The following is a 15575-nucleotide window of genomic DNA, read 5'->3' on the forward strand; positions in this document are numbered from 1 at the left end:
GGCTGTGAATGACTGTCACCGCGGGGGTGGGGGTGGGGGGGAGTGGAGGGGGGGTTGTATGTTTAAAGTTGTATTTGTATTTGTATGTCTTATTTTTTTTAAAAATGTATAACCAATAAAGATTATTTTATAACAAAAAAGAAACATAATGTTATTCAATATACTGTATCTAAAGCAGATATGTCTGCTTTAGATAGTATATTGAATAACGTTATGTTTTTTCTATCTTTTTTTCTTGTATTTTGAGGGACTACATCTTTGTATGAGCACAAATTTGAAGTTTGGAAGTAAAAATAAACTCCACATGCCTATGGTAGTCCTTGACTTACAACCATTCATTTAGTGACTATTCAAAATTAAAATGGCACTGAAAAAAAAAGTAGACACTGTGATCAATCAAACTGATATATAACTGAAATCCGAGGGCACTTAATCACATACTAATTTCACAAGCCTCCTACGTATTCAGGCATTCAAAACCAATTAGATTCCAGAATATTCAGCCAGCCAGGAATCTCAAACCATTATGCAGGAAATGTTGGCAATTAGAGCTATTGTTATGCCTTAATCAGCATTTGGTTATTCAGTTCAGTAGTTGGATTCATTTGATGTGTAACATTCATTTGATGCTCACAGTGCACAGTTTGTGCTCTACAACAATGTGAACAGTCTCTTTTATACATAGCCAAGAATGCAATTATAATTTCATTGTTTGATTGCACCACTGCAGGAGCAACATTTTGATTATCTCATGCAACATAATTTCTGTATTCTAAAAGCACAGCTTGTCTTGGGACTCACCAGATAAACTGATTTTACTGTGCCCTGGTTTAGATAATAATACAAAATATTACAAGTTGTGCGTTGACCATTTGTCTGTATCCTGTGTCTTTGGAAGGAACTGCTATATCTTTACCAATAGCTTACTTAGACTAATAGATAGCTATTGAGCCCACAGCATACAGTGTCAGAAATCAGAAATAATAAATGCAGGAGGTTAACAGGTGCATTATGTTTATTACATTTTTGTATAAAATATCAAATGCATACCTGTCAGGAGATCTGGAATTAAATATATGAAACATCCTAAACACCATTATTTACATATTTTGAATCCTAAAACCACACATCAAGAAGTGTATTTATGGGTTTAAGGAATTTATAACTCTCAAAGTTATAGAGAGAGTTGTGAAACTCGTGGTGTGAAACTTGTGGTGTCACGTTGCTGTGACATGTGACGTTTAGTGACATTTTCCCCCTTTGCGGGGCTGGGATGGGTGTGGTCCATGGGCTGCCAGTTTGACACCTCTTCTCTAACTGCTGTACTATTGCTCAGGCTGGCTGAGTGCTGTAGTTTGTACTATGCCTATGAATAGTCTAGATTTTTATCTTAAACCCCACTGCAAACTACTGCTGTTCATATTGATTTGTAATATATAATAACTTAATTATTAAAAATATTTATTTATTTATTATGAAATTTATTTGCCAGGCTTCTTGTGTCCAACAACTCTGGGTGGCTTAGAACATAAAGACATTAAAAAAACATTAACATCCTAAATTGTAATATAACAAAGCAGTTAAAAATCATGAATACAAGATGGCAAAGGAGGGAGCCAGATACACCTGGCAGAGAGGTGGGATTAGGTTTTAATTGGTCAACCATCTCTTGTATGAAGCCCCTCCCCCATTGGAAAGAGCAAGGTTTTAGACATCAGGATGGTGGGAGCCAGTGGTGGGATTCAGCCAGTTTGCACCACTTCTGGACAACCGATTGTTAATTTTCTGAGTAGTTTGGCAAACTGGTTTTTAGAAGAAATCATTAGGGCAGAGAACCGGTTGTTAAATTACTTGAATCCTATCACTGGTAGGAGCCAATCTCACCTCAGAGGGTAGCATGTTCCAGAGGACAGGAGCCACAGCAGAGAAGACTTTTCTCCTGGATCCCTGATTTTATTAATCCCCCCTTCAAAAAAAGAGAGAAGGAAATTCCTTCTTAAATGTCCTTGGCATACTGTACATTGCATATGGTTTAGGGTGGCTTTCTGAATTTATAATTTTCTTAATTGCACTTTATATTTTCATCTTGTTTTATTTACCTTGTATGCCACCTAGAATCATTTTGGATTTGGCCGGTGTAGAAATTAAATGGAGGGCAAGCAGGAGGAAGAAACAAAAAAAAAAAAGGAAAGCAGTTTTAAGGAAATTTGCCAATGGGAAAAAAGGAAAGACATGCTATTTTGAATTCCAGGGTTGGTGGGAGCATAGCACAGGTATCCCTCTATTTATCTATACTCTTCCTTATTGGTACGAGGTCTGCCACATTGCTTGTGTAAGTAAGTTGGTAAACTTTACACCAGTAAGATAATGCAAGACAATACAAAGAGAAAGGAATCTAAAGACAAGAGCAGAAGGAATGTCCAAGTGAGATTTAATGGTCTAGAAACGGAACTATTAAGAATGATTAAGAAAAGATTCTAGACCCAATGATCCCCAGTACCTGTTAAGATTTAGGCAATTAACATAAGTCCTGAGAAGTGTGAACAGGAAGAATATTAAAACAATGTATGCCTGTGGATAAGTAAAGGTCAATCCTAGCTGGGATCCATCTCAATCTCTTCAGTGGTGAAGGAAAAACATCTTGTAATGCATATATTAGTAGTATAAGAATAGAAAAAGAGGAACAGAAATTCAAGGAGCATGAAGGAAGAAAATAGGAGATTTGTTGTCCTTTTTAAACCTAAGATGGTTATGAACGAAACAGGTGAAATGTAGCTCTTCACAGCATCTTCATAGAACTACAGAACTATAGAATGAACAGAGAAAATATAGAGGTATATATTTTAGAGAACCTCCATCCTCCCAGGTCTGTTAATATGGTCAGTAGGTGTTGTACTACTTCTGAGCAATTATAGCAGGTCTTTGAATGTATACTGGCCAAAGGAGAAAGTAAGCAGCTGGGTCAGCATGGAGTGCAGGATGCTGATGGTACTCAATTTGTATTCTCTGTCCCACCTATCCTCATGAAGTGATTAAGGTTCTGTCCCAGTGCCTCGAGGCTTTGGCAGGCTTGGCTTAACCCTGCCAAGATTGAATGGCAGTGGATCTTAGAAGTGGAAACTTTCCATCCTTAACTCCGAGTGAGGTTTCATTGCCTTGCTTGGGCTCCCTCTGCAATTTGGGAATCTTCTTGATCTCACTACTCCTGCATGAAGGGTGGCAGTTGTAATCAGGGGCTTTGCACAATTTTGTCTTGTGTGCCTTATGCCTTAGTCACTTGCTGTTTGAATTATTGCAACGTGCTGTATGTGGGACTGCCCCTGAAAACCTCCAGGAAGCTATAATTGGTGCAGAATGTGGTGGTGTACATAGTTATGGTTGCTTTTCACAATGCCCATGTGACACCAATACCCTGCAAGCTGTATTGACTCTCAGTTGGCTTCTGGGTGCAATTGAAGGTGCTGGTTATGATATGGCATGATGGTAAAGGTATGATTCCCCACACACATGCATGCTAGTCGTTTCCAGCTCTAGGGGCAGTGCTCATCCCCGTTTCTAAGCCAAAGAGCCAGTGCTGTCTGAAGACGTCTCCGTGGTCATGTGGCTGCCATGACTAAATGCTGAAGGTGCATGGAACACTGTTATCTTCCCTCCAAAGGGGGTCCTTATTTTTTTACTTCCATTTTTATGGGCTTTCAAACTGCTAAGCTGGCAGAAGCTGGGACAAGTAATGGGATCTCACTCCATTATGCGGTGCTAGTGATAAACTGCCACCCTTCCGATTGACAAGCTCAGCATCTTAGCCACTGAGCCATCACATCCCTTTAACCATATGGCATAGGATCAGATTATTTTGGGAACTGCCCTATCGCCAATATATCTTTCCCCTCATTCACTCTGAAGAGCCTATTCTGAGTACCTTCATTGGAATCATGTGGGATCCAAGAGGCACACCCTTCTGACTTAATGAAACGCTCAACCCTGCTGGATTTTAAGAAGTCTGTCAAGGCCTGCTTCCTTTGTCAGACATTTGAGTCACTACTATCCAATTGGAACATGTTACAGTCCCAGTTGGATAATAGTGTTATTTCACTTTGGATTGGCATTTAATTGTCTTTTTGTTTTATTATTGCTTGTAGGTCATGTACCATGGTTTTATGTTCTTTTCATTAGGCTTTATTTGATGCCTTACTGTTCGTACGTTGCCTAGAGTAACCTTGGTTGATTAGTTGGTCATGGCTTTCAACAAACAAAGACTCTCTGTGGGCAGCTTATAAAAAGATAATAAAAATGTTAAAATCCCATTAATAATAAAGACAAAAATACTTTAAAAAATCTAGTAAAACCACATTAAAAAACTAAAATATAGAAAATCTTGGGACATTTGTTTCATAGCACAGAAAAGAGCTAATTAAGCATTGATGCCAATGAATGATGTAGGAATGCAGAACAATTCTCTCCTATTGGGTGATCCTATAAGTTCAATGGCCTTAGGTCACATAGTGGTTTTATGTATCATTGAAAATCCCTTAAACTGGCACTCTGATTGTGGGAAAGACACCATATCAAGCATATACATGCAAGGGCCTCTATATTCTCAGCTAGTTGCAATTTCTAGGCTATCTTCCATGGCCACCCATGAATCCATGATCCCTGGGAAGGCCTTCTGGCATTGTGAGTGGGACTCAGAAGAGAGGAACCTGTCTTTTTGCTTCTTTTATTCTGTATAATGTAACAATTAAAATAACTCAAAGAGCAATGGTATTAATTAGTAAAGGATGTTTATGCAGTACTCACATTCTGTTTTAACAACTATTTTACATTTTTATCTCCTGGAAGAATAGCTGAGCTTTCTTATTAAGGAATGCTCTGAGAAAAAATAATTCTTATGTAGCTGGGGAAATAGGACTTGCCATTTCCAGCACTGTTCCTTGATTAATTCCAGGTATGTTAACACTCAACACAAGTGGATGCTGTTTAGAATCCAAGGTAAAACAGTGATGTGGCTACCATCCTGATCTGGTGTGGCTCTTGGGTTGTCAGGGAGGACTTTAATCTCCACATCTGTAGTTTCAGAAATCCATCAAACAGTGGTGTCCAAAATGTCTGTCTGCCTTACACAGAGTTTATTTGGCTTTTATACAGTTTTAACAAGCAAAGCAAAAGCAGGGGTAGCAACAGCATCTTATAGGTACATTTTACTTATCAATATCTAAGACCATCCCAGCCAGAGTAGAGGTTTCACATATCTAAAGTTTCCTGGTAATACCTGGTTCTAATTCCTACATGCATCTGCCTGGATTACAAATTTGTTAACCTTCATACTAGGAACACAGCAGTGGTAGGTTTCAAAAAATTTTCGAACCTACTCAGTGGGTGTGGCCTCCTTTGTGGGAGTGGCTTGCCAGCCATGTGTTTTCTTTCTCTCTCTCACTTTTTCTTTCTTTTTTTCTTTTTTTCTTTTCTTTTCTTTTCTTTTCTTTCTTTCTTTCTTTCTTTCTTTCTTTCTTTCTCTCCCTCTCTCTCTCCCTCTCTCTCTCTCTCTCTCTCTCTCTCTCTCTCTCTGTGTGTGTGTGTGTGTGAGTGGTGGGTTTCAAAAAATTTTGGAACCTCTTCTGTAGGTGTGGCCTGCTTACCAGGTCCACTGGTGGAACATCTTCTAACCGGTTCGGTAGATTTGACGAACTGGTTCTACTGAACTGGTGTGAACTGGCAGGAACTCACCTCTGGAGCACTGCCAGAAGGAAGCACAGTGGCTCCTTGAGGCAAATCCCACAAATTCCTTATGCATTTGGTTAAGTCACATTCACAAGAATAAGCATACCTTAGAAAAGTATTCAGCATGTATACCTACATGCATGTCCGGGTTTGAAAGCTCCATTTTCTATGGGAACATGAGAGAGGTCGGGGCTGAATGAGAATACGTCTTCTGCAAGCAAGAGATGCCAATTCAAGCCTGATATTGCCAGCTAGGGCTGAAAAACCTCCTGTTTAAGAAGTTGAAGAGCTGACAGATAGGAAAGCCAATTCTGGGTTAGAAGGGCTGTCAGTTAAGCTGACTCTACAGAAAAGAGCAGAAAGGCATGCGTCTATCAAGGAATGATCCTATTAATATCATAAATTATATTCTGGGTGCTCAGAGGAGCCATTGCCTGGTATTAGTTTAGAATCTGATTGGCTAGTGCTGATGCAGATACTGAGGTATAATTTAAATTCAGGTTATATGAAAGATGATAGTCATCTATATGGTGACATTGGAACATAATCAGCCTCTTGTAAATAGTTATATTATTCCTTTTTTTCCAGCTCACTTTTCCTGGACCATGGCTTCTAAAGCATCATCTGGCATCACTGTTGTTGCTCCCAGAGGCTCCAGTAACCTCACTACAAGTCCTGTGCTAACCACTGCCCCACCCAGCTTCATTGAAGGACTTATCAACAAAATCCCATGTGAGTCAATTCAAGGCGTGATGGAACAAACAGTTTGTTCAATGATCTTATTATGTGTAGCTCAGCTGAGAGGTTCCAGAAGGTCCAGTTCATACCTGTTGGATTTCTTTTCCACAAGTGATTGGAGGATCACTTGTATAATAATAATCATTATCATTATATACTTCATTCATTAAACATGAGAGTCAGCCAACTGAACATTCAAAAATGCATTACAAGTACCAGTGACTGGTGCTAATGGTTGATACGGTTTGCTGGCAGCGTCCTAGGTATCAACCAAGAACCTTCTTAAAATATAAGATGTTCCGAGTAGCGCAGTTGTTTTGCAGTTCCACTGGTGTTATTGTAAGAATCTGCAATTTTTTGATGTATCTTGTAAAATTCTTGGACATGGTGCCAAGTGCGCCAATGACAATGGTTATCACTGTTACATGCTTCATCCATAGCCGTGTAGTTATTGTTATTATTATTTTCTTTCATCCATTCAGTTTTGCCTGGTTCTTGGAGACTGCTTAGACATGTCCCTGCAGTTTTCTTGACAAAGTTGTTCAGAAGTGGTTTGCTATTGTCTCCTTCTTAGGGCTGAGAGAGAGTGACTGGTCCAGTGGTGGGTTCTAGATTCCGTTGCAACCAGTACAGTGCAAGGGGGCCGGGCGCCCACGACATGAATGTGCGCAACGCACATGCACACATGCACAGCGTGCGCATGCGTGGTTACCACCCACGATGCTCCAGCTGCTCGGTGGAGCATCGCACAGGTGCCATATGCTCAGTACACCTGTGCAGAAGCCCCAAAAATGTCAAATACCGGTAAGGAACACAGGTGGGCCCTCCGGAGTACCATACTAGAACAGTACCTGGTGCTCCCGGCAGGCACCGGTATGCCCATACTAGGGTGTACCAGTCATAACCCACCACTGGACTGGTCCAAGGCCACTCAGCCGGCTTCATGCCCAAGGCAGGATTAGAATTCACAGTCTCCTAGTTTCTAGTCTGATGGCTTAACCTCTATACCAGATACATTTACTAAAAAACATTTACTCATGTATTCTAAAAATACATGACTTAAAATACATTTACTAAAAAAAGATGACCATGAATTTAAGACTTCCAAGGAACAGTGTGTATGTGTGTATAATTTTCCTAGCTTAGATTAGAGACCTTGTTGATTTAACAGCAATCACCATCACTTGAAACTACTCCCAGAAATTTCCCTACCACAAGAACACTAACCAATAAGTGGTTGCAGAATGAGCGTGTGTCCTCATTAAAAGCCACCTTCCAGAAAAATAAGGCCTCATTGTCACATTGACGAAAATTACCTAAAATATACATACTCTGTTTCTAAATTTAATCCTTCCTCCCAAATCTGGACATACCATTTTTTTTCTTCATGTATACAAACTGCTCAAATGCTCAAACACACAAGTACATGCCTGTATTCCTTTCCTTTTTTTTTCCCATCAGAAACAGCCACAAAGCAGAGGGAATATACATGGAGAAGGATAGTTTATAGGGAAAATGTAGCTGTAGTGAGATGTGAAAGAAGGGATGGAAAAATGGATGGAAATGAGACGAGAACTGAATAAGAATAAAAAAGGAGGGGAGAACTTAGTTTAGGTATTACAAACATTAGTTTAAAAAAACCAATATTCCTCTCTAACACAGCAATTATTTTATGCTTTGCAACTGAGATGGCTGCAGCAACTTGTCTCTGTTGATCTTTCTAGCTTCTTTTAGATTAGAGAAGAAGACACCCTCAATTTTGAATTTTAAGATTGTTTTTACAAATATAAAAGTAGAGCATAAATCAGTGTTTCTCAACCTTGGCAACTTGAAGTCCTGTGGACTTCAACTCCCAGAACTCCCCAGCCAGCTATGCTGAAGTCCACAGGACTTCAAGTTGTCAAGGTTGAGAAACACTGGCATAAATGGTGATGTACACACTGCTAAACAACTCTAATAAGCAATGAAAGCTTTGATTTAATGTCCACTGCTCCTACATCAGTTCTATATTTGATAGTAAATCCTGGAGATTGGCATAGAGAGGAAAAAGAGGAGATAAATTGGGCCCATTTTGATACTCCTTCACATGGCCCTGAAGATCTGGTTTTGCCAATGGAGCTGGGGAACCCAGTGTGAGATGGAGCCCATCAAGTGGCTTATTGGCTTGATCAATAGTAGTCACAGGTGGGTGGGAGGTTTATTAATTTTTTCATTGATTTTTTTTATATTGGGTTTTTGTCTCGTAAGCTGCCCGGAGTCACTAAGAATGAGTTGGGCAGCATATAAATTTTCATAAATGAATGAATGAATGAATGAATGAATGAATGAATGAATGAATGAATGAATGAATGAATGAATGAATGAATGTATCGACAAATAGTTGTCTATGGCTTTACATTACATTAAGTCATTATAGAATGAGGCTTAAAGTGTCAGATGTGGTTCATCAATGTAACACAATCCATGGTTAATGAAACTACAGCCTGATTTGATGTATGAAAGTAGGCAGACTCATTAATGAGATTTTAAAAACCTGTTATTTGTAAATCGGCCTTGATCAGATCATTTTAGCAACAGAAGAGGAATCTTCCTTGTATGTTCGTAACATTCTACATAGTTATTTATTCTAGAACATTATTTTGTTTTGTTATTCAAGAGAAATTAGTTGTCCATTTAATTTTCATGGCAACACATACATAATGCCCGGGAACCTTGCTGAGATTATAAAACAAGTCTTTAAAAGTACTCCTGGACTGAACTCAAACTGAACTCATACTGAAACAATAGGATTGCTGGGAGACCTTGCCTCCTTCTCCCTTCCTCCCTCCCCTCCCTCTCTCTCTAACAGTGACTGACAGTAAACATTTATCACCTCCCTTTTTCGGTTCTAAAGGACAAAAATGTTTTTAATCTATATGAAAAGAAGAGCATTTAGTGTAGTCCCTGCCGTATCTGTTCATCATGGGTCAAGATGTCCAAGCTTAACATCAGCACGGTCTTTGGTTCTGCAATCTTCCTCATTCATTCTTTACTGTCCCATTTTTGCTTTCATGTTTCAGAGAGGTATTAAAATGCAGGCATTCATTGAGGATGACAATAAGATCTGCCATCTTACAGATAAATTGGAAGACTGTGGGAAAGAAAAAAGTCACCAAATAGATCCCATGCATCAATAAGCTATTACCACAATAGCTTTTGTGCATGTCCTTTTTAATCTTTTGCTAATTGACTTTGGCATGATAAGATGAAGGAACAAATTATTTAGCATTGGGAGATGGCATTGGATGAATAAATGAAACTCTTCTTTTTTTAAAAAAATAAAAGGAACTGACTCAATAATTTATTATACCCTTTTGGCATAGTAATTATAAGAATTAAAAGATAGGAAAAGGTAATGGTTCCCCTCGCACCTTCCAGATGTGCTAGATTCTAATCCCTGACATGGTGAATGATGTCAGTCAATAGGCATCTTAGCTGAGGGTAGTGGAAATGGGAGTCTAACATGATCTGCTTCTGAATGCAGTTCTAGGTATTCGTTATGACCTTTAAAGCCCTTGATGTCATAGGTTCATAGGCCTGTCCTTCTTGTGCTAGGAGAGAGCTTATTTCAGATCCTATCAGTCAAAGAACTCTGATTATCGGGATTCAGAAGAAGAGTAATCTCTGCTTTAGTGTCTGAAGCATCTTACCCTGTAAACTAAGATCTGCCCTCACCCTCCTATCCTTCCATAAAAGACTGGAGTCCTGACTCTGGAGTTTGGCCTGGGTACCAAATGGGGGAGTTTCACATTGGAGCTGTCTGCTAAATTGATGGCAAACTCTATTTGGCTATCATATTGATGTATTCTCGTGTTCCTTTTTTGTTGTTTATTTTATTATTCTATATTATCTTACTTCTGTTTACACTCCTTTCATTTTTTTTCTTTTTAATTATTGTAAGCTGCCTTACAAGGCAAGATTGGCAGCAATTAAATTTAACAAATCAATAAATCTTTGGTGGATACTAGGTTAGGCATTAATTGTTGTAAATGCTTAATTCTTTGACACAGCAGCCCCATCCTCTATTTTGCAGATAATGATTATGATTTGCCTACATTTGGAAGTTAGCTGTGGTGGCACAGTAGTTAGACTACAGTACTCAGAGGTGGGTTCCTGCCAGTTCTAACCTCTTCTATAGAAGAGGTTCCACAAATCTACTGCGCCATTTAGAACCGGTTCCAGCTCCCTCCCCCCCCCACCCGTCCGCTCATCATCAAGATGAAGAGTGAGAGGAGGAATTCTGGGAGTTGAAGTTCACAAGTCTTAAAGCTGTCAAGTTTGAACACCCCTGGGGTTTTTTTTTCTAAAGGGTTAGGGTGCAAGGGTCTTGTAACTTGACAGCTTTAAGACTTGCACACTTCAATGCCAGAGTTCCTGAGCCAACATTTTGGTTGCTAAGCAAGAGCATTGTTAAGTGAGTTTCACCACATTTTACACGTTGGCCACCCCCACCCAGTCATATGGCTGACAAGCCACTCCCACCCAGTCACATGGCCAGCAAACCACTCCCAAAAAGTAGGCCACACTGACAGAAGAGGTTCTAAAAAAATTTGAAACCCACCACTGGCAGTACTGTATGCTGTTTCTGCTGATCACCGGCTGCCAGCAGTTTGCCAGTTCAATTCTCACCAGGCTCAAGGTTGACTCAGCCTTCCATCCTTCCAAGGTCAGTAAAATGAGGACCAGATTGTTGGGGGCAATATGCTGAACTCTGTAAACCGCTTAGAGAGGGCTGTAAAGCACTATGAAGTGGTATATAAGTCTAAGTGCTACTGCTATACTAGAGTAGCATCCCCCAACCTTTTGGGCACCAGGAACCAGTTCCATGGAGAAAGATTTTTCTGTGGACTGGAAGAGGCATGGTTTTGCATGCTGCCTGCATCCCATGGATGGTGCTTCACTTGTTTGCGCAGACTGGTTGCTGGCATGCCATTGACCAGTGCTGGTCCATGGACTAGGGATTGGGGCCTCCTGTACTAGAGCCTCCGAGACTTTGTCACCGTCCAGAAACAATTCCCTGATTTGCATTATATGATTTCTTTCCTCTTTCTTGTCTCCTGCTGCTGAAACAGTACCCAGATGGGCTCTCATTGCAATTGCTGTAGCAGCAGGCTTAGTCCTGCTACTTTTCCTTATCTGTATCATCAAGTGCTGCTGCTGCAAGAAGAAACGGAAGAAGAAGGAGAAACTCAACTTAACAAACATCAATGGTGCCTCCACAACAGCCAGCTTGGTAGGTAACCGTGACTTTTAGAATTGGAATAGCATTTTGATTTTTAAGTTCAAATTTCAAGAGGACTGTAAACCCCAGAGAACTTTCAATGAGTTCTTAGTTACAAAACTCCTTCTAGGCTTGAAGTACAAATATATGGCAAGTGGATAGGAAAACAAGATGGATACAATTCAACTGATCTCAGTAGGGCTTAAGCCAGAACTGACAACCAGGCGGTCAAAAAAATCAAATAGGTGGCCATGAATGCATAATCAAACTTATGGTACTTGTTAGGAAAGGGGCAGAGCTTCAATTGTGCACTTGTATGCCACCTTGACTTTTTGATAATCTTTGCAGATGTCCTGGTAGCTAAGTGATTGGGAAGCTCAATCTTGGAGTGCATTAATATATTTGATAGATCACTGATGAAATCATATATAGCTCTGATTTTTACTCCTTGGCTCCAAATACCTACAGGTGGTCCACAGTTAATAACCACTTGTTCAGTGACCATTCAAACTTGTGATGGCACTGGATGGGGGTACTTATGACTGGTGCTCAGGGGTCTGGCTGACACAGAGGACAAACTGGGTGCTCAGCAACCAGCCAAGATTTCTGGCCAACACAGTGTCCCACAGTCATGGGATTACAATTTGCAACCTCTTCTTCTGCCTTCCCACAAGCAAAACTCAATGGGGAATGGCAGAAAATCAGAAGTTGTGGACACATGAGATCCTCACTTAACAATCCATGAGGATTCACTTAACAATAGTAACCAGGAATTACCAGAACTGCTGTCACTAAGTGGTATCACCAAGCATACTTTACAATTGCATCACTTAGAGATGGAAATTTCAGCCACAATTACTGTTGTTACACAAAGATTCCCTGCATCATATTTTCAAAGTACATTTTTTCGGTTCCACCACAAAACCACGCTCGACTAAACCGCGTCCGACTAAATCGCGTCGCTGACATCATCAAAAGGGCGACAACAGCGCAGAGACAGAAGTACGCTGTAAACCCTAAACCTAAAATTAATCCCTAAACCTAAACCTAACCCCCCTAAACCTAATCCTAAACCTAACCCTAACCCTAACCCTTAACCTAACCCTAAACCTAACCCTAAACCTAACCCTAACCCTAAACCTAACCCTAAACCTAACCCTAACCCTAAACCTAATCCTAACCCTAACCCTAAAGCTAATGCTAAACCTAACCCTTACCTTAAGTTGAATCGGCTTGCTTTCAAAGCACTATTTAAAGCGCCCTTCTTTCTCCGCCCTGGCTGTTGTCGCCCTGTTGATGACGTCAGCGACACGGTTTAATCGGGCGCGGCTTAGTCGAGCGCGGTTTTGACAGGTCATGCATTTTTTCATTGCCATTGATAAGAATTGATAGATTTTGAATTGGTTTTGTGTCTCCAAGAACTGAATGTAATACAATAAACACCAGAGGATTGTTGTTATAGGGAAAAATAGAAGAGGGGGTGGGGGATACACTGACTTCCTGAATGTAAGATGGCATACAGTATATACAGTCAACCCAAAGTCATTCATATTTCATAGACCATTTATTATATGAATTGCATTGAATGTTTGAATGAAAGGTGCTAATATTTTGATGTAGGTCCAACCTGATTTGGAAGACATTGAATGTGGACTGGAAGATGAGAAACGAGGACGGCTGCAATATTCCCTAGAATATGACTTCCGTGGCCAGGAGGTATATTTCACAAATCCCACAGTGACAAATTTGCACTCTTTATTATTATAAAGCAATATTAAATAACAATACTTTTCCTTTCTGCATTTCGCATATTTGTTTTCATGTGGGCAGCCTTGTATATCTTCCTTTACTCTACATTGATTCTTTCATCCAATGATGATCATTTTTAGAAATGCTACCATCCTATTGGCAAATGCTGATAACCTGCACAGCTTCTGGGTTCTTCCTATTCATTACTACTACAACAAATTTGAGGCAGTGACTAAGGCCTCAGTGCTATCCACCAGAACTTAAGGGAAAAGTTGAAGCATTCACTGAAACCAATATGGGTCCAGTATTTTGATTGGTTGTGATGCTCAATAGGTCTTTCTTTCTTTCTTTCTTTCTTTCTTTCTTTCTTTCTTTCTTTCTTTCTTTCTTTCTTTCTTTCCTTCCTTCCTTCCTTCTTTCTTTATTTCTTTATTTCTTTCTTTCTTTCTTTTTCTTTATTTAATTTTGTCAAGCATGTATAAATGACAGATATAAGTATAAACAAGGTTATGAATACAGGAAATGGATATGAACAAGTGGGGACAATAGGACAGGGACGGTAGGCACATTGGTGTGCTAGTGCATGACCCTTACAGACCTCTTAGGAATGGGGTGAGGTCAATCATAGACAGTTTAAGGTTAAAGTTATGGGGGTTTGGGGATGAAACCACAGAGTCGGGTAGTGAATTCTAGGCATTGACCCTCTGTTGCTGAAGTTGTATTTTCCGAAATCAGGTTTGGAGCGGTTTATGTTAAGTTTGTATCTATTGTGAGTTCCTGTATTGTTGCAGTTGAAACAGAAATAGTCAATGACAGGTAAGCCATTGTAGCAGATAATTTCATGTATTACGCTCAGGTCAGATCAAAAGTGGCATAGTTCTAAGTTGTCTAAGCCCAAACTTTCAAGCCTGGTGGTATAAGGTATTCTGTTATGAGCAGAGGAGTGTAGTACTTTTCTCGTGAAATATCTCTGGATTCGCACAATTGTATTAATGTCTGATATGCGGTGCAGGTTCCAGACTGATGATTTGTATTCAAGAATAGATCTAGCAAAGGTTTTATACGATCTAGTTTGCAATACAATATTACCGAACAAGAAGCTTCGCAAGATTAGATTAACAACTCTTAATGTCTTTTTGGCAATTCTATTGCAATGAGCTCTGAGGCTTAGATCATTAGAAATGAGTTCTCCAAGTACTCCATGATGTTTGGGCAACACTAGCAAACAATCAGAGAATGATCAGATCATAGCAAAGGACTGAGGGTAAAGTCTTCTACTAAGATCCTGTCACAATTGTCTGGGACAAAAAAAATAGATCTAACATTTAGCCAAGCATGTTTTGGACCTTCATTGACTTAAGTCAATTTCATGACTTAATGCCATCTAGGCAAATTAAAGTTTCTCAAACTCAGTGAAAGAATCTAGAAGTTTATTAAAGGGTGTTTTTGTGCAGTAGGGAGACCAATACAGCAGAACAATCCAACTGTGTCCTAGAGTCAAATTTCATTCAGAGAGCCTAAGGTCACAACTTTTAAGAAGAGATTAGAGATTTATTAATATTTGTAGGCCGCCCTTTTCCCTAAGGGGACTCAGGGCGGCTCACATAAAATCAGGGAGGGGGAATACAGACATTGACATAAAGACATATAATAAAATAGTACGCAACATACATTCATCATTCGGGAGGGGCGGCTATCCTTATCCCCAGGCCTGACGGGCTAGCCAGTTCTTAAGGGCTGTGCGGAAGGCCTGGACGGTGGAGAGGGTACGAATCTCCACGGGGAGCTCGTTCCAAAGGGTCGGGGCTACTACTGAGAAGGCCCTCCTCCTTGTAGTTGCCAGCCGGCATTGGCTGGCCGATGGAATACGGAGGAGGCCTAATCTATGTGATCTTATTGGTCGCAGGGAGGTAATTGGCAGAAGGCGGTCTCTCAAGTATCCAGGTCCACTACCATGTAGGGCTTTATGGGTGACTAGTAACACCTTGAAGCGCATCCGGAGACCGACAGGCAGCCAGCGCAGCTCGCGGAGGATAGGTGTTATGTGGGTGAACCGAGGTGCACCCACAATCACTCGCGCGGCCGCGTTCTGTACTAGCTGAAGTCGCCG

General features: G+C 40.2%; 1 protein-coding gene across 2 annotated transcripts in view; it reads left to right on the plus strand.

The window, feature by feature from the left end:
- Positions 1 to 15575, plus strand: part of SYT8 (synaptotagmin 8) — a 37014-nt gene that overhangs the window by 1973 nt on the left and 19466 nt on the right. The window contains exons 2-4 of one of the 2 annotated variants that reach the window (XM_087716637.1): positions 6307 to 6450; positions 11568 to 11728; positions 13337 to 13432. In XM_087716637.1, the coding sequence (XP_087572763.1) occupies positions 6324 to 6450; positions 11568 to 11728; positions 13337 to 13432 (384 nt within the window). In that variant the 5' untranslated portion in view covers positions 6307 to 6323. Of the gene's footprint in view, positions 1 to 6306; positions 6451 to 7180; positions 7261 to 11567; positions 11729 to 13336; positions 13433 to 15575 lie in introns of those variants that run through there. The other variant, XM_087716642.1, reaches the window with a different exon arrangement.

This window comes from Thamnophis sirtalis, unplaced genomic scaffold (assembly GCF_051295495.1).
Source record: "Thamnophis sirtalis isolate CommonGarterSnake01/CBP01778 unplaced genomic scaffold, rThaSir2_p1.2 scaffold_1, whole genome shotgun sequence".
Taxonomy (NCBI): domain Eukaryota; kingdom Metazoa; phylum Chordata; class Lepidosauria; order Squamata; family Natricidae; genus Thamnophis; species Thamnophis sirtalis.